Raw genomic sequence first — 26,571 nt, 5'->3', positions numbered from 1 at the left:
TTGTTATGCTTGACTTGACTGAAAAATACCCAGTTACAAAATGATAGTGCCAGTAATACAACATGAGTGCTCTGTTGTTGCCCGTTTTATTTTATTTTAAAACACTTTGGTATTTAGAATAGTAGAAGATGTTCACTTCATTTATGTAGACATAAACCAAAAATAATTAAAATATAAATAAATGAGTCAGTGGATGGAATGAGAACAATAACACTGAATATATCTTAAAAAATGCCTTTTTTACTATATTATTAATTTTTCTTTCTTTAAATATTGGATTTAGGCCATTTGTCTTAATTTGTTATTTTATACACCCAGTGTCCTCTTTTAGTTTTTTTTTTTTTACTTTAAAAAATAAAAAAACGAAGCTGAAAAAATAAGCAAATATTTCACACTGACATATGAAATACTGAATTTATATTATATTTATAGTCCTAAGCTATATATTGTACCTTTCTTGTGCGTGTTGAAACAGGCGTTAGTAAAACGTTACTGAGTCTGCGCAGTGGGTCTCACCGTTGTCCATGACGTAATTGACGTTCTCTGTCAGAATCCAGGAAGTGGGTCGGTGGCCGTTGTTTGTGTTCCTTGCTCAAGATCTCGGTGCCTGTTTCTTTTCTCGTTTAATGCGTCCACGGGCCGAAATGGCAGCGTTTATTTCAGTCCCGTTGAAAAAGTCCTCCGAGGTTGATCTGGTGAAGCCGCTGTCGAAGTTTGTTACAGCCTCGTATCCAGCGGGGGACGAGCAGTCAGAGTACCTTCGAGCCGTGGAGGAGTTGAACAAGCTCCGCAAGAGCGCGTTGGGAAGGCCGCTCGACAAACACGAGAGCTCCCTGGAAATCTTACTGAGGTAAAAACTCACTTAGAAACAGAAAAATTAACTAATAAACGTCAAAATGAATGGACACATCATTTAACTATTGGCTTCTTGAGTTGGCTTAGTTGCCGCACCCAGAGGTTAGCTTTTAGCTGCTAACATGATAGCTAAAAAGCTACAACTGCAGATTTATTGACACTAGTAAGACGTCTCTGACTGATTAGTAAATATATATCAGTTAATTAAACTAGTTGACTTTTAACAAGTTTAATTATCCGTGTCAATTTAGGAGTTCATTGTTCTAGATGCTCTGTTAAAATAAGTCATATTACACCTCGTTTCACTTGAACTGCTTCTCCCACATGTAACACAAAACACAGAAGCTATTACTCAATGCTCAGAAATAACAACATAAATCAAAATAAACATACAGTTAGTGTAAGCATTATACAAACCCCAGCCTTCATCATTAAGCTTAGTCATTCCTGGTCAACATCAACAGCCAGGCGGTCAATGAATTATTAAAAGGAAAACAGTTTACTCTTACAGTAGTAACGTTTTACTGTCAACGTTGTAATGGAAACATGAAGATTTAACTAGTAAAAATCAAAATTGTAGTAAAAAAACAAAACAAAACAAAAAAACTTAAAGAATAATAAAAAAGAAAAAAATGTCATTCAAGTTGAAACGCAGGGACATAAATTTGACATTCACTCAGTGAATCTTATACACATCTTTTCATACACAGTGGGGGACAACACAAAATGTTTTCTACAAGATTAAAAACAGGTGACTATTTTATAAAAAAGTAAACAGACAATGAGCTATACTATGGTAGACATTGAAGGAAAAGTAAATGCATATAAATGTAAAGAAATTTAAGAAAGCTAAGAAATAATAAAGGAAGAAAAGAGGAAGAAAGAAAGAAAACTAAAATGTACATTTACTTAAACAAGAGCAAACTAACAATAAAATAGCACAATGCTGTGAGAGTAATGTTACATTAAATGTGCAAGAAGTATATGAATATTTGTGGGGGGAAAATTAGGAATGACATTAAAATATGTAATAAAAAATCATCTTTAATAAGTCAGTGGAAAGCCTAGCCATATAAATTAATCTAAAGCAATACTGACAGATGTGTTGCTGTCTGACTGTGTATTTTAACATAAAAAAGAAAGTCCCTTCACTGTCCTATCAGTCAGATATGGTTAACAAAATGTCCCTGCTCCAGCCTCTTTGCATAAAGGAAGTGTACACAAGCTTCACCTGGGCTTTAACAAAGTTTCTCTGTATCCTCTCCATGTTTGTGGCCAGATTGTTATTAGCTGCTCTGTTATTTAGTGTAGCTGATCTTTTTTTTTTTTTCCCAATGACTGACGCCTCATATTAGTGACTGGACGCTCTTCTTCTGTCTGAAAACTATTTCTTAATATTAACAGACATCTATAATACAAAAAACCTTTGCCCTTTTTATTTCAGCGATCGTTCTGACTCACACTCTGAACATAAAGCCCAGGCTGTATATGTTGGTATTTATATTTCAAATTGTCTTCCAGTTTTTTACTTTGTGATCATATTATTTTACTCTGGACCAATGTGCCACCAGAAGTTTCTTTTTTAAAAATGATTTTCTGGCACCATAATTTTTCTTATAGTTAACAACTGGGAGCAGTGCAGTGCAGAGCAATTACTCACCTTTTGGTCACATGACTTCTGTCACGCTATCTGTGATTTGACATTGTGGCCAAGACTTTAAATCCATTTCAGCCAGGTTAAATTATAGATGGATCTTTATGTCCAATATCTTGGCTCTGAAATTTATTTCCTTCCCTGATGTTTTTCTATCAACTGGATTAAGAGGTAGAATTAGAGACGCGCAAATTGGGCTTTTCCTGATCAACACAGACTTCCTGTTTACTTTATGGTTTTTATTTTTTTTTATTTTTTTTTTATGACAAACTTATAAAACTATTCCATATTAAAAGAGGTACTCAGGTAGTTGTCATTTAAAAATAAAAGAATCCATATAAAAATAAAAGAATTACAAGACTATCCTCATTTGTGAATAAAGAAAAGAAAATCACAGATCAGAGCCAATAACTTAGAGCAGTAACTAAATTATTGTTTCAAAGTTGTTTTTTATTAATTTAGGTGTTACTTTTGTCTAAATTACATTTGTTTTTTTATAAATATATGCTTATATGAGCAGTTCTCTTGAGACTAACATGTCTGCGATGAATCGCCTGCTGCTGTTGTCGCTCCTCGGTCCTCAGCGGTCGTAGTCACGGCGACGGGTCTTTTCACAGACGGCTTAGTGTTACCCTGGTGACCAGTGTTTGCTGGGACATTTTTTTTCCCCTCTCTCTCTCCCTTTAGTTCAGCCACAAGGCACGCCTCGTCTCAGTTTTCCTGTGTGAACGCACAGCTCCCTACGTGTGTGTTTGTGCTGGAAACACACAACTCTTTAAGAAAAGAAGGGTTGGTGACCCAGTGATAGGGGATTCCCTGACTGTCTGTATCTCAAAGCTAAAAATGGACTGTTGACATCACCTCACAGGTATACTAAGGTCAAAAGTTTTTCCTTTGTCATTTTTTCCCTGAGTCATTGTCAGATTCCTAACTGCAGCAGTTCCTCAAAGCACTCCACTGTTGCGTCACATCTATCAATCATGAAACCTGACGCTCACATGTCAGCCCGTGGCTGTTTTACAGGTTACATGTTATTTATTTAGAACAATATTGAGACTTGTTGTATGGTTGAAACGCAGTGTAAAACCGAGTGGTGTTTTGATTCTGCTTTCTCTTTTTGTCCGCAGATACTACGATCAACTGTGTTCCATTGAGCCCAAGTTTCCCTTCTCTGAAAACCAGGTAATTGATTGAGCAGTGCATATGACTCTGGGTTGAACGCTTCATTAAATGGAGAGGAACTTGGAAAAACAAAGCCTGCTTTTGTTTCTGCAGCTCTGCCTAACCTTCACATGGAAGGATGCCTTTGATAAAGGATCCCTGTTCGGTGGCTCCGTCAAGCTCTGTGAGTAATGCTGCAATAAACATAATTGTGTCAAGAAAATAACAGGCAATCATTAGCATTCAATTTTCAGCCCTTGTGGCACATTTGGTTTTCTGTATTTGGTTACCCTTTTTGTGTCTTTCATGCTGTGAGAAACAAAGCTTTACAGCACTCACTTTGTCCTCGAAATCAGATGTCCTAGCCAGCCTAAAAATAGCCAAAGATGTCTTGTACCTTATCTGAATAGTTTGTGTTCTTAAGAAAGCTGCAAAGACTGTATTAAATCTTTCGTTGTAAACATTGTTCCTCTCTGATGTCCCAACTCTGTCATCATTTGAACGTTTTGTTCCTGTTGGTGAATTATTAAAGACCGATTCATGACTGCATCATGAATCTTTTCGGTGAACTTTGGCCCACACAGTGGTGTCAAATTCCAGTCCTTAAGGGCTCAAGGATCAAGTTTTCTCCTCAGCAAGCAGTCGAGCTCAATAGAGTCCTGCTAATGACCTAATTATGGGATTCAAGTGTTTTGGCAGAGACACCATCTAAATATTTCCCTGGAGGTCAGGGGTTTGACACTGCTCCACTCCACACAAATCTTTGTTGTGTCAAATAAGGAAGTTCATGACTTCTGACATCAAAATAAAAGGTTACTGGGAAATAAATGTAATCCGTTTAAGACAAGAGATGATTTTGCTTTAACAGTTGTGTTTGTGTTGCAGCTCTGGCCAGTTTGGGTTACGAGAAGACGTGCGTGTTGTTCAACTGTGCAGCTCTGGCCAGTCAGATCGCCACAGAGCAGAACATTGACAACGACGAGTGTCTCAAAGCTGCCGCTAAATACTATCAGGTCTGTGCAGTAGTATTTGATTTTTTTTTTTGTTTGTGTAGTTTTATATTTTTGGAAGCTCATACTTAAATATACGAGAGTAAAGAAATATTGTTGAACCTTTTCATAACCCAGCCTCATGAGACACAGGTTTTAACCCATAAAGAAACACAACAGCAGAACTGCTGATGTTGCACAACTTTAATAGTTTTTCAGCGGTGGCCAACTCCAGCCCTCAAGAACCAGCATCCTTATTTTTGTCCCTGCTGCAATGCAGATGAGCCGTACGGCTGAATTACCTTCTCAGCACTTCACCAGGTTCTCGGAGAGAGCTGAAGAACCGTTCATATAATTCAGGGGTACATCTAAAGTATGCCAGGGCCCAACCTCTTGAGGACTGGAGTCAACCAACCCCGAGTTACTTGTTATAATTTGGACACAGTGGGTTCAATCAGCTATATTAGTTTTTAAAATCATCAGAGATGTCCGGTGATAAATAAAATCCCATTCGGTAAGGCAGCTCTTTTTTCTTTTCTTTTTTTTTTTTCAACTGAGGAGGATTTTAGCAACTATATATTCTAAAAGATCCCAGAAAGCTTTTTACTACTTCACTTATTTTGGCAACAGCTGTTTTTTTTTTGTTTTTTTTTTAGTTTCACTGAAGGTCATCCAGGTAAGTTACTGCTGCAGGGAGTCGCACCTTGTCAGTGGGCAGTCCTTGTATTTGTCCCAGAAGTTGGGAACTTGGAGATGCACTGATTGCAATTTAATAGCTGATTTTTACAAAAAAAAAAAAAAATCTTTGGAAAAACTTTGAGCCGTTCACAAAGATTGCATAATATTCGAAAATTTTACATTGGTGATAATTGCAAATATTTCAGTGGTGATTTCAGTTGTGATATCTGCCTGTTTTTTTTTCCATCACAGAGTGATTTCATCACTCTGTGACCTTCAGTATTTTGGGCAGTGCCATTTATTTGTGATGTGAGCATCTGCTGCCACGAGACTCTGTCCAACTGACTAAGTATTGCATTGGCAAAAGAAAACTGCAAGTTCATAACACTTGGAAAAATATTTTCCAATTATTATTTCACTCCAAAAATTATGTAGCTTTACTCTTGATGCCAGTTTTGCTTTAGGAACCGTAAGGTAAAAAGATACAAGAATAGCTTTTAAGAATATTATTTTGGATTCCTTCCTTGAGTTAATAAATATTTAGGAGCAGATGTAATGCCACCATTTTTATTTTAAAACAAAGACAAAATATGAACTTGATGTTTTAAACTTTTAGTGCTTAGAGTGATTAAAACAGTTTTGGTGTGTATTCCCTGCAGCAGGAGTCTCAAACTGCAGTCCTCAAGGTCACAATATGCAACTTCTAGATTTATCCCCAGTCCAACACATCTGATTCAAATGGCTGCTTTTCCCCTCCTGCATGCAGTTCCACACAGTCCTGCTAATTTTCCTTCCAAAAGCTAATATATCCTGAAACCTTTTGATGCAGATCTTCTCCAACACACCTCAATCAAATGAATAACTCTTAAACGTAAGACGAAACGCTGAAGAAATGCATCCATTTGATTCAGGTTAAAAAGTCTCTCTCTCATTCTCACCGACATGTTTCACCATGTTACTGAAACAAACACCAAATAAGACTCTTGTTGTTTGAGTCTTTGACTCTTCCTCCCTCTGTAAAAGCAGGAGTGTTGTTGACAATGCCACCCAGTGACATTAATGGAAGATGCGTTCACTAACGGGAGGAAAAGGGTCGGATTTTTAAAGTTTTCAACTAGATTTGACGCGAGATGTGTTGGATCAAGCTGAAAATGTGCCGACTGCGATCGGCTGCTGATTTCCAGTTACTGTACTCCTCCTGAAATGAGTTGTTTGAGCTGCAGAAAGTTGTAATTTTAAAATCTGAACTCGATCTCGATGTGTTCATCCAGCTGGCCAGTGGAGCGTTTAGTCACATCAAGGACACAGTGCTGTCTGCGCTGAGCAGAGAGCCGACCATGGACATCTGTCCTGAGACCGTAGGAACTCTGAGCACCATCATGCTGGCCCAGGCCCAGGAGGTTTTCTTCCTCAAAGCCACTTCAGGTACTGAAGGCCAGACTGACACCGCACTGCTCTCCTACTGCCGCTGTTCAGTTGTTTTTTTTCTTCCTTTATTTTTTTAGATGTCCCAGCACATTTTAACTCCTGTTGCACTTTTTTAAATGTGCATCACAAAATAACTTGCACTTATTTTATTTTATTTTTTTACCAAGTACAGCAAACTTTGCAATTCTCTAATTACACAGCTCTGCATTTTTATTGTCTTGATTAATTTCCAAGGCTGTTTTGATCCAGGCTGCACACAGATTCTGCCCCGATTCTGTCTGCAGAGCTGCTCATTAGACGTTTATATAAAAGTGTTTTTTTTAACGTTACACCAGAAAGTCAGCCCTCTTTCTAAAAATATACGTAATCTCCCGAGTTCACGTTTTACTCGTAAATAAGTTTTTGCTCTGTGATGAGATAATGCATGTGTTAGTTTGGACAGGCAGAGAATTGTAGTAGTTTTACAATACGGCTGATCAAAAGCAATTATTTAAGTAATTGAGTATTCTATTGATTATTCTTGCAATTTATCGAGTAATTGGATTAAAAAGTAATTGGCACATTCTGCAGGTCTTTGTAAATGCATAAAACATGGCAAAAAAACCCCAACTACAAATTAATCAATCCCTTTGTGAAATGAGAAAATAAACATTTTGTTGCCTGAAAAGCAAAGGTATTCCTTTAGTATATGGGAGTTCATTTGTTGCAAAGGATTCCCCTGCAGTTAAATACTTTTAAAATTAATGTGAACCAATTTGAGAAGTTCCTGGCAGAACATGTTTATGGAGAGAGGTTTTTTCCCACCCATCTTAAATCTTAGCTTCTTTACTGCTCTGATAGTGTTTTTTTAAATGACATATTTTAGTCTTTTTTTTTTTAACTCCAGTTAGCGATTGTTCGATTACTAAACGAGTTGAGAATTATCTTAATCAGTTAATCTAATTGTTTCAGCTCTACTATATACTTGTTTTTTTTTGCTTATAAGTGCAGCTCCTCCTGAGAATCCTAATATCTGTTTTTTTGTTCGTTGACTGTAAAATGTTTTTGCTTGCCCGACAGACCGGATGAAAGACGCTGTGATCGCAAAGCTGGCCAATCAGGCCGCAGATTTTTACGGCGAAGCCTTCAAGCAGTGTCAGTACAAAGACAACCTTCCAAAGGTAAGCTTCCAGATTGACCGGAGTCGCACGGCGTAACCGCTTAGACGGCCGACGAAGACGTGCAGACGTTGGACTCTGTGTGACGGATTTTGTGTGTCAGGTTGTTCTTGTTCGTGTGAGACGGGTTGTGGGACTGTTCTAGACTCTCTGTTCTCATTGGTCCTTTTTCATCCTGTTTTCACTGTTATTGGACGGTTTTAACTAAACCAAACCTGAGCTGTTTTCTTTCTGATTTCTCACCGTCAAATCATGAGCAGCTTAAAAAAAATGCAAAGCTTCATGCTGCAAGCTTTTATTTTGAAGGTCAAGTGAATTGAAATTAAAAAAAGCTGTTCAATATTTTAAAATTAGTCAGTTTTAATCACAGATTGGTATCACACACACACACACACACACACATATATATATATATATGTATGTATATGTGTGTGTGTGTACATACCAATCTGTATTATTCTACTTAAGCAGAGTAACTAATTAAATTAATTAGTGGCACAAATGATGCATTTTAATTGCATTTCATATTTTAATGGCGTATTTATTGTCAGAAAGTTAGTCGTCTTTAACTTTGCGAGCTCCAGTTTCTACTGGAAGATGCTTAGAGAATTTATTTTTTATTAGAACTAGGCTTAAGGCTTTATGAAATCCTTGAAAGCTTTTAGTAACAATAACTTGATTTCACAGTGTTGATTCCAGAAAATAAGTAATATTCTATTTAGTACAGCTGTAAATATGCCGTCCATAACATTTATTTATTGTTTGTTTATTTTGAGTCGTTCTTTAACGTCTATCCCGGAGAATATACATGTCATTGTTTTTTCTTTTACAAACAGCAACATGTGGAGGAGGGGTGTCTGTTACAGTCATTAAACAGTAGGCTGCTGTGCTTGGCTGTCTTCTCTCCCTGGAGGGGAAGCGCTGCACATCATTATGTGCTGCATTCACTTGCACTGGGACATCTGACAGTTACTCGTTAAACTCTACTTCACACAGCGTTTAACTTCCAGTTCATTTTGCTGCAATTAAGTAATTAAAATAAATGTTTTTAAGTCCTAAACCTTTTTTTTTTTTACAGGTTAGCATACCTTAATAATCTCATCTCAGACTTTACTCTGGATTATTTTATCCAACTACTGCTCAGTGTTTAGCAAATCAATCCAAAATTATAATTTATAATGAGCTTTGTGAAGTTATAAACAAAAAAAAATAAACTAACTTTGATTAAATACATTTTCTGCATAGTTTAATATTTTTCCTTTGATGCCAAAAATAGATTATGGTGTTTCTGTTTGTAATAGTTTTTTAAGTGAAGATGAAATCCACTTCTCTCTATCTTGAGTTTTATGACTTTAACCTGGTCTGTAAAGCCAAGCTCAGAGAGCAGTGTCTGTGTTGTGGCTGAAAGTCTCAATAACACACAAACATGAAGAGTTGTTGGGTGTTTCTTTGAGGTGTAGCAGCTTCTGCTGAAAGGTTAAACACTCATGGCCTCTTCTGTTTCTCTCTCCCGTTGTCTTTTTTTTTTTTTTTTTCTCCTGCATCCCTCGTGTTGGTGGCGGCCCTCGTTGTCTGTACGTCTGTGTGCTTGTGTCGTGCTCTGCCATGTTTGCACGCCCCCTCGCTGCTCGTGCCTACTTGTGATTTGGCTGTCACGATGCCGATTGTGATTTGACCTTGCTGGTGTGGGTTTCTCTCCTTTTGGTTGCCCCCTGCTGTCACGCACGTGTGTGTGTGTGTGCGCATATTCATGTTTGTGTGCCTGCGTGTTGCTCTGTGGTTGCCTCTCCCTGGTCAGTATTTTTATTTTCAGGAAGTGCTGCCGGTGCTGGCAGCCAAGCACTGCATCATGCAGGCCCACGCCGAGCTGCATCAGAGCATCCTCGCCAAGCAGAAGAAGCGTTTTGGGGAGGAAATTGCTCGTCTGCAGGTAAACAAAATTTAACCAAAGCTTGCTTTTGTCAACATGCTGTAAGCAATTAAGCAAAAAGAAAACATGAGGAACAAAGTTAGCATTATATTTATGAAGCTAATTGTCTAACCCTGTAGCACGCAGCAGAGCTGGTGAAGACCGTCGCGTCTCGCTACGACGAATACGTGAGCGTGAAGGACCTGAGTGACAAGATCAACCGAGCGCTCACTGCCGCCAAGAAAGACAACGACTTCATCTACCACGACCGCGTTCCCGAAGTCAAAGACCTGGAGCACATCGGCAAGGCGGCACTGGTCAAAGCTACCGCGATCACACCTCCACTCAGCCAGAAATACACAGGTATGATTGTGTATCCGTATTGGAGAATAACGATTATTTTAGTTATCGATTACTCAGACAGACGATCAGTAGATTAATCAGATGAAAACATTGGTGCATTCTGTAGATTTTTCATTTAAATCTTTTTATACAATACTAGGAATGCATAAAAAATGAAAATAATTAAGAAAATAAACAGTTTATTGCCAACAATGCAATAGAAAGTTTCCTTTAGAGAACACCTGATCATTTGTAGCAAAGGATTCATCTGAGTTCATCCCTTTCTGCTTGATTTAACATCAGTGGTGTGTGGGACTGATCTTTTTATATATATATATATTTTTTTGCATTAATAATTGCATAGCAAAAGGTGCTTGATGAATTTGAACCAGGTGAAGCTTAAACTATGCACCTTCAGGAGTTTTGTGTTGATCCTAATTAAAGATTAAGGTTTTTGTCATTTTAAATGTATATCTCTGTACAGTTTTGGCTTAATTGCTTCTCTGACTCTGATCTTTTTTTGAGTCTGTACACTCTAGTTAATGATTAATCAATTTACTAAGTTAATTGATGATTATTTCAATAATCAGTTAATCACAATTAATCGAGATTAATTGCTTCAGTCCAAATTTATATTGTCACCTTCCTAAAATAATGGGCCTGAGTCCTTTTTAGAAAATCACCACATTTTGTTCCCAAAAGATGTTTTAGGCAAAAAAAAAAAAAAAAAAGGAAAAAGACTTAGGCAATTATTTTAGGAAGGGACGAAATGTTGCTGGATCTGTAAGTATTTAATAATAAAGAACATGAGTTTGAGACCAAACTTTGAACTTCAGACATTATTTTCTTCCTTCATAATAAGAGTCGGTCCACTGAGATCACCGGCTCTGTGTGATGCTTTAAAATCGCTGAGCTGGGATTGCAGAACCAAAACGTGTTAAGAGTTACAACCTTCAGCATTGAACTGAAAGAAACCTGCACAACTTGTTTAGAATTTTCCCTCCATCTGGCTCGGCTCTGTGTTGCCGTCTAAATCTGCTTTGAATATAAGCAAAGTAGTTGTGCACCATCCTCAGTTACCTGTACCAGATTTGCTGATAATTCAGGATAATTCACTGTTTTGTGTTTCTGCTCTGTTCACCTGCATACTTTCTACTGTCTTTGCTTTCCCATATCACTCCTCACAGTTCATAGTGGTTACAAGTTTGTGACGCCCCCCCCAATGTGGATTAAATAAAGGTTCAGGAATAATCAGATTTCACAGAAACTAGTTGGCTACTTGCTGTAAAGTGTGTTTCTTGTGGTATCTTTTCAGTTTCTCACTACCTTTATTTATGGTTTTACTTCTGTTATATAAGTGTTTAGGGTTTACCCCAGTGTATTATAAGCCTGGCGGCCCGCCATGCTTTACTAGCCCCGCCGCCAGGCTAAGCGTTGCTCGTTTACCTTTCTAGGAAAATAAAAAATAAAAAAAATATATATATTTTTTTTTAAACCCGGGCTGCAAGCGTCACTTTTGCTCTTAGCATTTCACTAGCAGATCAGATTTATAGATTTATTCCTAAAGGATAGGTTTATAATGGATAGGTTTATAGTTTATGCATTTAAACCCGACAGCGCGCGGACCAATCACATCGCTGGCTCCTCTGCGCTTTGCCTCGCGTGCTGCCGCTGCTTTACCTCAGTGCAGATCGCACGCGCCTCCTTTCACTCAAACTGGACTCAGGCTGACCTGTATGGATATTTACATCAACTTACTGTGAGGAATTATGATATACAAAAACACGGTGGACCACCGGTGGACCGCCTCGACTCCCCGACCATCGGGCTTAGCAAGTTTTCTGGGGGAAACCCTGAGTGTTAAAACGTCACAATTAGAGATTTATCTGCTAGAAGCACTTATATCTGTGTAACTTTGCTGCCTTATGTACCAATCTGCTATTATGTAGACCTGTTTTTAAACCTTTTGTGCAATGTGTTTAACTATACATTTGCCTAAAACTGTTTGTCTTTTCTCGTCAGATCTATTTGAGAAGATGGTTCCCATGGCTGTTCAGCAATCCATGGGCATCTACGGTCAGAGGAAGGCCGACGCTGTGAACAGACTGGTGGGAACGATGAGGGAGGCCACCAATCTCTGCAACGGGTACGATGAAGGTTGTTTCCCTCAGATGCTCTGCATTCACTTGTGCAGAGCATCACGCACCACAGTTTGTAAGCATATTAATAATTCACGCCCTGATGGGCCAGCAGGTACTGTTACACTGCGGATAAAAGCTCTTTTGTTTATTAGTTCACTTCCCTGAGACGTTTCTTAGAAACTCTAAACCAGGAGGTGCCCAATGTACGGCCTAGGGGCCATTTGTGGCCCTCTGGAGAACTTTTGACGGCCTCCTGAACTGAATTCAAGAATTGAAAAAAACTCCATGCATAAATGTTTGATGTTTACAGATATATGCCCTATATCTTCCTAAAAAATATGTGCAAACAATATATTCCCATTTACTAAGTTTTTTTGCCTTCATATTCATTGTACAAAAGTTTGTTTTAAAAATGTTTCCACAAAATACAACGTCTTTGTGGCTTTCGACTTAAAACATTAAAAACTAACAAAGCCCTGTGGTAACGGCTTGTCTTTAACTCTGTCAGGGTGTTGGCCTCTCTGAACCTGCCTGCTGCCCTGGAGGATCTGTCTGGAGACTCTATCCCACAATCCATTGCTGAGAAGTCCAGATCAATCGTGCAGCAAGGAGGACTGCAGAACATCGAGAAGCTCATCAGAGACCTGCCTGAGCTGCTGACTCGCAACAGAGAGATCCTGGACGAGGTCGGTGGGAAAACGCTCAGCCAGTTTCACTGCACTCGTCTCACCTTTCATTCAAGTCCCAAATCTGTTTCTGAAAGTAAAGAGACTTTTAGAACTGCAGGCTTCAGACAGCATGTTTGCCATATGGCTTTGCTTTCTTGAAAGCAGCATGAGAATGTAATTCTCTTTAATAGCTGGCTTGGACGGCGTCAGTTGCTGGCGGTCTCTGCCAAGGCTGCCAGAAAAGCAAATTAATACCAAAAACTCAGAATCATTCCGAATGGCGTGAGTCCCAGATCAGAATCATCGCAGAATTTAATCCACTGATCTCTGGGCCAAGGACGATCAGTCTTATCATCTCCAGCCAGCGTGTTTTTAACATCTTGCTCACAAACAATTAAACAGATGGGAGGAAAACATAAAACACATTCAGCTTCCAGGTTTGTAGTCGAAGTTGAAAAGTCTAAGCCAAAAACGAAAATTAAAAAAAATAAATAAATAAATCCCCTTAACGGGTTTTAAAGTACAAGGAGTGTAAGTTAAAAGTTGAAATGCGATAATTTTTTAAATCTTTTTTTAAATTTATGTGTGAAAAAATCTTAGCTTTTTTAACAGACAAATGCCATCCTGCAAATAGTTGAATATTTACGCAAAGAAAGTAACACACAACTTTTACAAATTTCCATCTCCTGCTAAAAATATTCCTGTGCATCTGTGAAAATCTCAGAAATTAAAAATTTCTGTCATAAATTGCTCAAGCAACTTTCAATCAGTTTGCTAGAGATGCAGCTAGAAACGAGTTTCCGTCAAAAGCAGTTGGGATTGCACTGCCTTGGGAACAAAAATCACATTTTATCAGGTTACAACCACAAACTTCAGTATATTTTATTCTGCTTTTATGCAATAGATCAATACAAAATAGTGCACAATTATGAAGTGATTAGAAAGGAATGGATGGCTTTTAAAACTTTCTGCAGATTAAATCTGGGAAGTTCTGATTTGCATTCATAGTCAGTTCTCTAGCGCTTTACCTTGTGGAAAACATGGGTAGCTAATAGTCCACCAGTGTGTGACGTCATCTCAGTAGAAAGGCAGTGGTTTGTTGGAGAACATTAGAGACCCTGAGCTTCATGCAGATGAAGGACTGCAGCAGACAGGAATAAAGTTGTGGACAGATTAAACTTCAAACATTTCTGTCTTTAATTTCCTTCACTTCCCTGGAAGTCTTACACTTGAGTCTGTAAAACCTGCAGAAACCTTGAAATGTTTTAGCAAGATACTGTACATGGAGGAATGTTATATTTATTTTTTTACATATATATTTTTATGATGGTAAAGTCTGCTTTTATGTTTCAGTCTTTGAAAATGCTTGACGACGAGGAGACGACAGACAACGAGCTGAGAAGCAAGTTCAACCAGCGCTGGAACAGAACCCCGTCTGGAGATCTGTACAAGCCGCTTCGTGCAGGTCCGCCTCCATCACCTTCGCTCTACGCTCTCCAAACTCCTCTTCTTTTCTTTGTGACCTCTCATTCACTCGTGCTTCTCTTCTCTTGTCTCCCTTCCTCTCCCCAACTCTCTCCCGTCTCCCAGAGGGCACCAACTTCCGCAACGTCCTGGACAAGGCAGTGCAGGCCGACCAGGTGGTCAGGGACCGCTACAACGCCCAGTGCGACATGATCGCCCTGCTGTGTAAACCCGAGAACGAGCTGAACGCCGCCATCCCCTCGGCCAACCCCACCAGGACTCTGCAGGGCAGCGAGGTCTGTCTGTCCTCTTTACACTGCGTGATGCCAAACTTTCGTTTCTATAATTCTGGTTAGTTTTTAAGGACTGTCAGGCAGTTTCTGTGTAAACCCTGAGGACATTGTGTGCTTTATGGCCTTTTCCGACCCATTTTTCATATTGTTTGCTGACTTGGCATTGTGTGTCGCTGGGGAGCTTAAACAACTTAGCAAGCAGAACTGAGAAAGAGCAAAGGGAAGAAGTGCACGTCTCTCCAGCTACAATGTTGCCCTGCTTAGGGGGAAAAGACAAGGTGTTGACGTGCTGCGGTCTGCAGCCGTCCTGATAGAGCCGGGTGGTCGGATTGATAAAAACGCCTTCCTGTCCGTCTGCAGGTCGTGAACGTGCTGCGCTCCCTGCTGGCCCAGCTGGACGAGGTGAAGAAAGAGAGAGAGACGCTGGAGGGGGAAATCAAAGCCGTGACGTTCGACATGTCGACCACCTTCCTGAAGGCGCTCGCCCAGGACGGAGCCATAAACGAGGAGCAGCTGTCGCTCTCCCAGCTCGACCAGTCGTACGGGAGCTACAACCAGAAAGTGTCGGCCAGCCTCTCCAAGCAGGAAGAGCTGCTGGGGCAAGTTCAGGTACGCACCAATAGGGCTGAAGCGATTAATCGGATCAATCGATTATTTAAATAATCGTCAACCGATATAGTAATCGATTAACTGGAGTGTACGAACTCAAAAATAAGAGGCCGTTTTCTGAGAGAACAACATATCCAGAGCAGTAATTAAGCCAAAAATGTAAAGAAAAATACATGCATTATTCCTTTAAGATTAAAAGTTACCCAAAACTCAAGTGGTACCTGGTTCAAATTGAGCAAAAAACCCACCTTGTAATCCTCTTTTGCTTTCTAGTTATTAATTGGTTAATCAACAAAAGTATCAGCATATCAATCCTCCGCTTCATTGATAAGTCGAGCAGAAAAGCCTGAGATTTTTTACCAGTTGATGTTTTTTTTTTTGGCTTTTGATGTATCCTTTGCCACAATCAAGCTTAGAGTAAAGTAATGCAGATGGTTTTGCATTTTAGACAGTAAAATGTTTTTCTTATTTCAAAAAGAAATGTAATTGTTTTAATTTTGTATGCATTTCTAATATTGCGTAAAAATCTGCAGAATGTGTCATTTTTTTCATCCAGTTGTCAAAATAAACAATAGATTAATTGATTACTAAAATAATTGCTAGTTGCAATCAGGTTGATGTTGCTTTTGCTTCATTGCCACATGCCTGCATTGTTCTCTGTTGCTAAAACAAACAGTTTAAAAAGCTTATCTTCCTGCTGGAACCTGTAAAACAAAAAGAAATCCGTGTAAGCATTTTAAAGTACAGGTGCAGAAACTTTTAAAATGTTTCTGCAGCGTAATCTGCAGGGACCTGTATAAATAGCTGTGGTGAGAGGCGCTCACCTCCAGATTGATGGCTCTGATTGTGTCTGGCTGCTTCCCCAGACGGCCCACCAGGAGTTCAGCAGCCTGAAGCAGTCCAACAACGAGGCCAACCAGAGGGAGGAGGTTCTGAAGAAACTGGCTTCCGCTCACGACAGCTACGTCGAGATCTGCAACAACCTGCGCGAAGGCACCAAGGTGCCCGCTCCGCGGCGTCCGCACACGCCGACCGCGGCGACGCTCGTCGCGCCGTTGTTTCTCGTTCTCTTCAAACCGGGTCGCTTATCTTTGTTCTCCCTCTTTGTCTCTCCTCAGTTCTACAACGACTTGACAGAAATCCTGCTCAAGTTCCAGAACAAATGCAGCGACATCGTTTTCGCTCGCAAGACGGAGCGTGATGAGCTGCTCAAGTACGTACTCACTGGAGCGTTTCATGACTGCTGGCAGAGAAAGCAGAGCGTGAACAGGAGCACGAAGCTTCTTGTGTTCTGGCTGTCATATTTGTACATTTTTAACTTCAAGCTAAAGCAAAGTGAGAGACTTTGTCTTCTTTAAAATGCACCGAATGACAATATTTGTTACCTGTTATTGTAACAAATATTTCATAAATTGTCCCAGAGGTTGTTGCAATAAACGATAATATTGTTGTTTTCAAACCATTTTCAAGTATCATAATAGTAATGGCATAATTGATTTCCCAAAAATCAATACTCTTTGAATTCTAATGAACATTTAACACTGGAGCTATAAGACATGTCATGTCATATCCAAAATAAATAAACAACACAGCTGAAAAAATTAAATAAAATCTGCAAAAAAATAAATAAATAAAAAAGTTGTCCTTCAAATAAAGAGACTAAATTCACCAGACTGAAGACTTTTGGTCAAAAGAAAGGAAAAAGAAAAAACAATAAATCCTGTGAATGGAAATGATTGAGCTTGTTTTTCTTTATCATGTGGTTAATTGATTTATTACTTATTTCAACAGGCCTAATCCTGGAACTATTTTCTAGGTCTCGAGAAGTGAATTTGGAAAAAGTTTACATTTCCAGACATTCTCTACATGTTATGTCCATCCATCCTTTCTTCCTGATGTGGAAATATCTGTCATTACTAAACTTTCTATTTTCATAGTTGTCCAAATATGGTGGAGAATTATGGAGTTTTTGCACGTTTTGTTTATGACGGCCCAACTCGGTAAAAGCCTTGTTGGAGACGTCCCAGCAGAGAGCTCATCGTAACGCTTTACTTCCCGTTTCAGGGAGTTGCAGCAGAGCATCGCCCGAGAGCCCAGTGCTCCAAACTTCAACGTTCCCGCCTACCAGTCCACACCGGCAGCCCCAGCTCCCGCCCCGGGTCCGACCCCTGCTCCCAGAACCGTCTTTGTAAGGAATCACAAGCTAATAACGGCCAAGTCCACCTTTGACGTATCCTCGCCCTGACGTTCTAATTCCTCTGTTTGTTTCTTACTCTAGGCCCAGCAACCTCAGCAAGTCCAGCAGCAGCCCCAGCAAAAACCTCAGCCTCCCTCCAGGCCACCTCCACCCAGCTTCACCCCCCAGGCAGCCTCCGCCACCCCCACCACACCAACACCCACTGGGCCTCCTACCAGTAACCCTCCACCTATGGCCCCTCCCTCACAGGCACAAGGACCACCTTATCCCACCTACCAAGGCTACCAAGGGTGAGTTTTTCTTATTTCCAACATAAGAATGATCAAAATTAGTTGGAAAATTGAACCAGATGTCAGAGTTTAATTATTTTAAAGGGAGGCTGTTTTGCAAAATAGATTTGTTTTCATAATTATTTTACTTCCAGTTGGGTCGACTTCTTTTAAAACAGGCAAAGCGCTTAAAACTATCCATCTGTTTTTTGGCAATAAGTTGATGCTTTTTGGTGTGTGAAAAATTTGCCCTTTAAAAGAATCTGCATTGTTACCTAGCAACCTGTTACCCAGCAACCCAAGTGGGACTCGAGCAGAAGTGGTCAGCTGGTTTTACTGCTGTACAATGGCTGCTGGAAAAGACGAGTGTTTTGTTATTGACTCACCATTCAGAAACCACTTTCTGCTTTCTTGTTGTTTGTGCAGGAGGCTTCACTTCTGCTTTTCAAAAATGTATGGTTGTATAAATGTGCATCTGTTTGCAGCCGTTTTCATGTGCGAGCGTAAATGTCTTCTTATAGCCTCCTATAAGAAGGCTATAGGCTTCTTATAGGAGATCAAAATGGGCAGAACTGAGCAGACTAAAACTTCATTATCTAACTTTTTTTTTCAGAAATGTGATGAACATGTTTGTTTGATTTGTTTTTTTTTATAGCCCATAGACCCACCCTAACCTGTTCAAGGAAGCGTAATGCATCACCTTTAACAATATTCTCAACTCTTAGAAGTAATAAATTTCATTTCCAGAAATTTTTAAAAATAACTTTAAGACAAAATATGTAATGAAACAAGTTTCAGGTGTTATTGATGACATTTCTTCATTTTAAACATATTTTGGTTCTGAATTACTGCAGTATGTTGACGTTTCTCAAACACATCTCACCTTGTCTTGTATTTTGTCGCTGCAGATTCTACCAGATGCCTATGGGCTACAACCCCTACACTTATGGCCAGTACAACATGCCCAACATGCCCTACATGCCCTACCAGGCCGCCCCGGGGCAGGGCGGATACCCCGGAGCGCCCCCTGCAGGACAGCCCTACCCTGGCTACCCGCAGCAGCCCCCCCAGCAGCAGCCCTACTACCCCCAACAATAACTCTGCTCTTCATCCCCCTCATTCCTCTTCTCACATGTTAACACCAAATAAAAAATATCCTCAGCAATAACACTTCATTTCAATCATCCCCTCTTCATCTTAAACTTTAGTTTGTTTGTTTTTTCTCACCAACAGCAGCTGCAGGACAGGGGACCTCAGAGCTGCTTTGCACTTTTTTCCAAATAAAATTCTCAACTTTAGTAATTTCAAATCCCCTTTTTGTTTAATTTTGCCTTTTTTTTTCTCCAGTTTTTGAACGGCACTTTTTCTAAACTAGTTCGTCTTTCTGCGCTCCACTAATCCCAGCCACTTTCCTCCTGAGGTTTACTTTTCTTCTGTTCTCTTTTCCAGCGTTTTAGTTGATTAATTTAAACTCTAACCCGTTCCCGCCGATACTGACTCCTTGAATGAGCTGGACTGCTGTACGAACACTCATGGACGAATCTCTGATAGGCTCCTGGTTTGGAGGGTTGTCTTTATTGTCTGGGTGAGTGGTCATTTCGAGTCACTCCCTCGCCCAGTTAATCAAACTTCACTGCTTCTCTACCAACTATAATCCTATTTTTGTAATGAATACTGATGCCTCACTCATGTATAAAAGCAGATGGCCCTGTAGGTTTTTCTACTGTAGGTGATGACGGATGACCTTTCTGTTTTCTTTCCTTCGCCCAGGGAATGTGGGTTTATTTCTGTGTTACAATCAGAGGCTGTACAAGTGGGAGAGATGATGATTATTATATAAATATATGTATAAATAAAACTCTGTATGTGGTTAACTAAAAACATCTGTGTGCTGCCATCTCATGCTATGTTTTTATTTTTATTCTTCAGCTCTAATGTGATTAAAAAAAAGACAACAACCAGTCGGAGGTTTGTGTATCTTTACATGCTTTATGTGTTTTGGATGAGGAACAAGGCTGGTCTGAATTTAACTTCGCTCATTGTTGGTGGGAATCTCATTCGTTTTATATTAGGGAGGCACAAAATATTGGCGCCAGTATCGGTATTACCGTAGTCAATTTTTAGTATTTCAGTCTCATTTCGATAAAACTGAGCCGAAGTTAACAGCCAGTATTTATTTATTTCTATCCTGTTTGTTTCTGGAGGAGGAGGCGATTGGCTCAGACATGTGGAGTTTGTTTGGTCATGTGATTGTGATGCAGAAAAGGATTGTGGGTAGTTTAATTGAAGCAACAAAGCACTGAGAAGTCAGCTGTGCGGTCGTTTTTTTTTGTTTTGTTTTTTTCCCCCCAAGGTGTCGAAAGATTAGTGAAGTATATGCATCGGTTATTTACCTTAACAGCAATATTGATATCTGATATCGATATTGGCCCAAATTTTCATCGCTAATTTGAATTATTTGAAACATTCGTAGTTCATGGTGTAGTGATGAAGCATGTTTCCTACTCAAGTTTTAGAAGCAGGAATTGACTGAACAAGGCTGGATTTATTGTGCATTTGTCTTTTTTAAAAGGTTTAATCGGCACTAATGGCCTTTATGTGACAGGAAAGCGGGTTGTGAACGAAGGGGAAAACGTAAGACAATGATGCCCATTTCAAGGACCAAATCCTCTGTAAATGGGTCACCCGCTCTAGTGGTGAACTTGGAAGTTTTATCGCTGTCCACTGAGAAGTGAGTTTAAAAACAGCAAACAAAGCAGCACGAATCCCAGAACTTAAACCTTCAGTCCTGACTGCAATGTCCAGCTTCCAACATGAACAAGCTACATGGTTTCTGCAGAAACCATGTAGCTGTTTGGCCATAATAAGACGTATGTTTAGAGGAGTTGAAAATCCTAACAACTGTCATTATGCTGTGGGGCTGTGATGCTGTTAGAATTAGAAAAAAAAGCATCTCAAGTCAACATCTGGATGGCTGAACCTTGGAAACACTGAGAGTCAACTGAGATGCTGTTTGGGGGATTTACAGTCTTTAAAAGGCAACATATGTGCCTGAAGATCAACTTATTTAAATGACTAATAATGCTGATAAGACAACAGATATCAGAATCAAGTCAAAAGCTTGTTATGCAGCTTCTTAAGCGACACATATCCAAATACTGAATTTCTTTGTGTATATTTGAGCCTGTATGTGTAGTTTTGTAGTTGTGGATTTCAAAATTTAAACTTTTGTTTACAAAAACCGCTTAAGTTGGATTTTGTAACATCAGTCTACGTTGAAAAAAAGAAGCATTCATAAAAGTCCAAAAAGAACTGCATATGATTGGAACTTCTGACCAGCGCTGCTGATGCAGAGCCGCCAGTAGAGGGCAGTCCTGCAGCTCACAGGGGAAAGCGGAGCCTCACTTGCAGCTGTTGCTGCTTCTTTTCATCCAATCAGAGCGTCGTCCCACTCAAACTAATCGGAGGCCTTTTGACCCCCTCTCAGCACCGAGGTCAGATCCCATTTAGATGGCATGCAAATTACGTTGCAGTGAGGTCGCGATCCTATCCAATCACATTTTCCCTGCAGGTAATTTCTCTAAAGACAGATCTCATCCCTGGATATTTATTCAGTGTCATGAGACACTAATGATTTCACATATATTCTCTCTCTCTCTCTCTCTCTCTCTGTGTGAGTGCGCGCGCGCTTCGGTGCCTGTGTGTTTCTCTGTGTGTGTGTTGGGAGGCAGATGGCGGCGCAGTGTGATGTCTGGAAGGATGCATGGAGATGTTGGCAATAAGCTGCTGGTCTCCTGCCTGCATCCATCACTCCACCTCTCTGTTTCCCACTCATCTGTCTTTTGAATCCCAGAAAAAGGCCTCCACCTTCACTTAGTCCTGCTCCCGCACTTTGTTTCCCCCTTCCCATCGCACTGCGGCTCGCTCTGCTCTTAAAGCCTCTGCGCACCACCTGTCTTTGTCCGTCTTCGGCGGCTCGCATGGCTCATCTGTTTCTGCTTACCATTCATCTGTCCTTGCTGCCCAAGCTGTGAGGTGCTGGCAGCAGCGAGGCATCCACACTGGTCAGCGTCTCTTCTTGGCTCGCAACCATCTCATAGCCTTGCGTCAATCTCCAGTGTGTACTTTCTGCGTGAGTCAAACTCTCATGGATGCACGCTTTTAATCAGATCTAACAGCTCCTACTGGAAGTGACACAACACATAGATGCTGCCATGTTTTCCCCCCACCCCCCTTCTTCTAGTTCTTCTTCTCGTTTTCTCTCTTTCCTCCGCTCCCTCTCTATCTATACGGCGCGCCGTTGCTGCCAAAGCCAATTGTAGCTCTGGATATGTTTATCAAAGGTGTCTGCGCGTCTCAGGAGTTTAATTTTAACAAGGCGTTCTCCACCGGAGGAGTGTCATATTTTAATTGGTCTGAAAGAGAATAAAGGCAGCGAACGGAGAACTGCGGTGACAGGTATTAATTACCTTCTGCCTAATGGCTCCAAAAACTCAGCACTCAGCCATATTGGTGCTCGCACTATTCTTACTCCCCCACTCCTTTGTCTCATCGCTTCTCTCTCCTCCTCACCATGTGTTGGTCTATAGTGGGGGCTGAATCAAGGCTTTTCTTTGGCTATGATGTCGGTAATTAAATAGAGATACTCTATTAGGGACGCTCTGTTTGTCATTTGCAGAGTGCCTATGTGTGCAGCAGCTCGGCTAATTTGGGAACAAGCCGAACGTAGTTGCGTCGTGAGTCAACACCTGAATGGTAGGTGTTGTAGATGAATAATTACTGCAGACAGCTGTGGGACGTCTTATGGCGTTGGACAGAGCTAATGAAGAGCATTTAGATGGGAAGGAATGGTTAAGCGCAATTATGTCGACGTCGGTTTTGCTGGTTGGTGTAAAGAAGCGGCCGACGGCTGCTGCAGGAGAGCTGGAAGCAGCCTTAAAACGCTGAATACAATAGCTAATTAAATCAATTAATGGTTACATATTTAGCAGGTTAAAGTGATAAGTATGTTTGAGATTAAAATGTTGCCTTGCAGCAAGAACATCTTGTATTTTAATCCTTGTGCAGCCGTGGGTTCTCCCTGGGTACTCCAATTAGGTTAACTGGTTTCTCCAAATTGTCCGTACATGAGAGTGTGTGAGGTCGTGTCTCTGTGATGGACTGGTGACCAGTCCAGGGTGTTCATGTGAGGATAAGCAGGGTTTCAATAAATCTCAATCAATGATGAACAGCTAATGTTTTTTTTTTCTTATATTTTCTCCACTGATTATTCAATGAGAGAACCAATAATTATCGATACACTGGAAAAAATGATTACATTCAGTTACTGTGTGCAGCTTCATGATAGAAGTCAGATCTTTTTAAGTAAGATAGAAATATCAAAGAGTCGTGTTTGTGGCTTTATCAGTGCTGTCCTGTGCACAGCCATACAGCTACCTTAAAAAAAGAAGAAGTAATAAATAGCTTTTTATCATCATTTGTATGGCTACCACATGTATCGCGATAAAATGCTAAGCTCACATCGTCCATCCCTTCTACAGACTCATCCACAGTTGCAGCTTTAAAGCCACGGTGGTAATTTTACCTCAGAGATTTTGTCCTGAACGTTTTTCCTGCTTTTTTTTCTCTCTCTGCATCTCGCCCTCACTGAAGCAAGATGCCTGAAATAACCCTGATTGACAGGTATAGAAACACAGTTACTATAACAACTACCTCCAGAGCACCTCTCCCCCCGCCCCAAACAGCCACCACCTCCTCTCTTTTCATTTTCTTTTTTACCAGCTCTCCATTTTTACCCCCCATCTTCTCCCCTCGCCCCCTCCCTCTGTGTGCATGTGTGGGCGTGCAGGGAAGGAGAGATTATGAAAAAGAGCTCGGCTGCAATATTCCTTCGCATAGAGATGTTTGTGTTTGCGAGATTTAGAGAGGGGCCCGGCGCCAGCTATTGGATCTAACCTGTGTGGGTGAGGGGTAGGCTGAGAGTGGGAAGATGAAACATGCTTACACAACACGAGCAAATAAGCCCTTTATATTTCTTTTTCATGTTTCCTTTTCGGTGCCTGTTCTTCCTGTCAGGTTTTGAGCCGCTCCGCTTGTATAATCGAGCCCGGTCCAGCATGCTGTTATTCCTGCATGCGTGGGTGTGTTTGCATGCGTGCACACATTGGTGTCATCGAGGCCACCTGATATGATGAGTGAATTTCAAGCACGATAGATTTAGTGGGACTGACAGTACAGAACAGGAGAGAGAGAGAGAGAGAGAGTGTGTGTGTGTGTGTGTGTGTGAGTGCGCAGTGGCGCAAAAAGTGGGTATGTTGTAGGGCTGGACGAAAAAAAAAATCAAAAACAAAATATATCGCGGTAAACAATATCAATAGATAATACAACTAGTAGAATATTTAACATAGAAAATATTACCTGAACTCCGACCTAGGCCCGCACAGCATTCTGGGGGATGTAGGCAGAGGAAAAGCTTCGTGGCGCGTTCACTCCATAGAGTTAACACTAGTCGAAAACGCTTCTGGCGCTTCAAGTTCGACACATGTGCACTTTTGGTGCGTTCACAACAAACACGCTTTGAGCGTCAATGTCTATGTGGAGCGCCGGACTGACACGTCGAACGCTCAAAACGCTAAAACGGTTCAAATCGCAACGCGCTAGACGCAAAACGCGCCACAACGGCCCTCGACGCGCCTCCACATAGACTTTGAATGTAAACCAGACGAGCCTGACGCTCAAAACGCGTTTGTTGTGAACGCACCATTAGCCGCTCAACATCTCTGGCTAGCTAAGAAGGACCGGTGGAATCAACTAACTCATTCGTTCTTCGGTTAGCTAGCAACTCACTCGCTCTTTGGTTGTCTAGCAACAACCTATTGAGTAACTCGCGCAGTTTCAAGTTTCGCCGCAGTGCCTCAAAGCTGCTTAAAAATAAACAATGGCGTGGAGTGAAAACTGTGGATAAGAGTTTTTCAGATGTTTAAAACAAAAACAACTAATCAATAATTATCATCGATAAGGATAGTGGTGAGTTTTTCAGCCGTATCACCCAGGTCCTATATGACACATTGGGGTGCTGCTCGAGGGGGCGCCAAAATGATAGCGGTAAAATTATTACTAGTGGGGATTTTCTATATTTAACACCTGTTTGTGCTTTGAAACCCCCCTATAATGTGTCTGCATGCACCTCAGAAAGTACTTAGCTGCACCAGTTGTGTGTGTGTGTGTGTGTGTCTATGTGTGTGTGTCTATGTGTGTGCGTGTATATTGCTGAAAGGACAGCGGATATCACTGGTGCCACCTGCTTTAATGGGACAAAGGGTCAGACATATATACAGCCATTTGCATATGCAGACAGGCAAGCAGAGGTCATAGTGGTCTCTTAACATAGCATTGCTGGTATCATTTACTTAACCTTTTTACACTTGAGTTATCCCTGCAGTCCTTCCTGTCAGAGTCCTCCTCCTTCCCCCCCATGTCTCCTCTTCCGTGTCCCTGCCTGTCCTTTCATCTCCCCGTCTCTGAGTCATCACACAGGGTGAGAGGTCTGAGAGGAAAACAAGCTGCCAGAGTTGGACATGCCATAACAATGCCGCACCTGTCACTGTATAGTATGTGTGTGTACCTGTGTGCGTGTGTGTGTGTGTGTGTGTGCGTGTACATGTGCATGCAGCTGTCTCAGTGTCTGCCATCAGGAGAAAGCAGGCAACTTCGAGAGAGAAAAAAATATATACGCCCCGACCTTTCATTGTTTCTGTGTTTCTGTGTGGCTTTCTCCAGAAGTTGTTCTGCCGCCTTATTGATTGGCTGTCTTGCTTTGTGGCAGGAAATGAGCCGGCGGAGCTCAACACCTGCGTGACCCCAGCCGCAGTGGGCTGACTCCCTGTAATGATCTGAGCTCTTCTGCTCGGGTCTCATGCTTCAGCCACTTCCTTCCTTTGAGCGGACCTGATCAATGACGCGCCCATTGGCGTCTGCGCGGCAGACAGACATCACACGTCGTCACCGGCTTACTAAGGTAATCAAAACCATAATGCTACAACCACCCACTTAAGAGTGTTTTATGTTTGTGTGTGTGTGTGTGTGTGTGTGTTTTAGACTAACACAAAGCAGTGCGTAGCTGTGAGGCGGAAGGTAAAAAGTATCCACAGCATCATGACAACGTGGGAAAAAGTTTGAGACTTTTTGCAAATTTCTGAAAAATATAAAACAAAATCATGTTTACATAAGTATTTACAGCCTTTGCTTTATACTTTATACTCTGAGCTCACTGGGACATTTAAGCAGCAGAAATGTTTGTGGCTCCTTCCCCACATTTATACCTCAAGACAATCCCAACTTGGAGGTCTACAGACACTTTGCTTTGATCTCATGCTTGGTGTTTGACCTCTGACCTGCACTCGTACCCTTGATAGGCAGGTGTGTGCCTTTCCATCTTCAGTCCAATCAGCAGAGTTTGGCCTCAGGCGGACTACGTTTAAGTTGCAGAAGCATCAAGAAGGATCAGGAGAAACGGCTCAATTTAAAGCTTAAATGCCAAAGGCTGAGAATGATTTTGTAAATATGCCTTGCAAAAATCTCAACAAATGTTTTCCACACTGGCATAATAAGGTATTTGTAGAACTTTGAGTAAAGAAATTAATTTAACAGGATTTTAATAAGGCTGCAGTTGTGGAAAAAGTTGCAAATTGCCCCCCCCCCCCCCCCCTCGCCGCCCCTTCTTTTTTCTTTTTTTTTTTTTTTTTTCTTTTATACTAT

At 40.8% G+C, this 26,571-nt stretch overlaps 1 protein-coding gene and 1 long non-coding RNA gene across 3 annotated transcripts in view; both read left to right on the top strand.

The window, feature by feature from the left end:
- Positions 1–522: 522 nt before the first annotated feature.
- Positions 523–18,989, top strand: pdcd6ip (programmed cell death 6 interacting protein). Of its 2 annotated transcripts, none has more exons than XM_015057827.1 (18): positions 523–850; positions 3,637–3,691; positions 3,785–3,854; positions 4,556–4,683; positions 6,609–6,762; positions 7,825–7,925; positions 9,736–9,852; positions 9,972–10,194; positions 12,196–12,319; positions 12,823–13,000; positions 14,336–14,447; positions 14,573–14,742; positions 15,100–15,348; positions 16,215–16,349; positions 16,467–16,561; positions 17,413–17,536; positions 17,627–17,835; positions 18,723–18,989. In XM_015057827.1, the coding sequence occupies exons 1-18, from the start codon at positions 627–629 to the stop codon at positions 18,910–18,912; spliced, it is 2,658 nt and encodes an 885-aa protein (XP_014913313.1). In that variant the 5' UTR covers positions 523–626; the 3' UTR covers positions 18,913–18,989. The 2 variants fall into 2 exon arrangements, with proteins under 2 accessions (XP_014913313.1, XP_014913312.1); XM_015057826.1 differs by having other exon boundaries at positions 9,721–9,852.
- Positions 18,990–24,801: 5,812 nt separating this feature from the next.
- The window catches only part of LOC106963100 (uncharacterized), a 5,086-nt gene continuing 3,316 nt past the window's right edge, over positions 24,802–26,571 (top strand). The window contains exons 1-3 of the long non-coding RNA XR_001428123.1: positions 24,802–24,840; positions 25,640–25,831; positions 25,912–25,947. This is a non-coding gene — a long non-coding RNA (uncharacterized LOC106963100). The remainder of the gene's footprint in view (positions 24,841–25,639; positions 25,832–25,911; positions 25,948–26,571) is intronic.

Source organism: Poecilia latipinna, unplaced genomic scaffold (assembly GCF_001443285.1).
Source record: "Poecilia latipinna isolate Pla-1442-1.1 unplaced genomic scaffold, P_latipinna-1.0 Scaffold1494, whole genome shotgun sequence".
NCBI lineage: Eukaryota > Metazoa > Chordata > Actinopteri > Cyprinodontiformes > Poeciliidae > Poecilia > Poecilia latipinna.
This window is presented reverse-complemented; position numbering and strand designations above follow the sequence as displayed.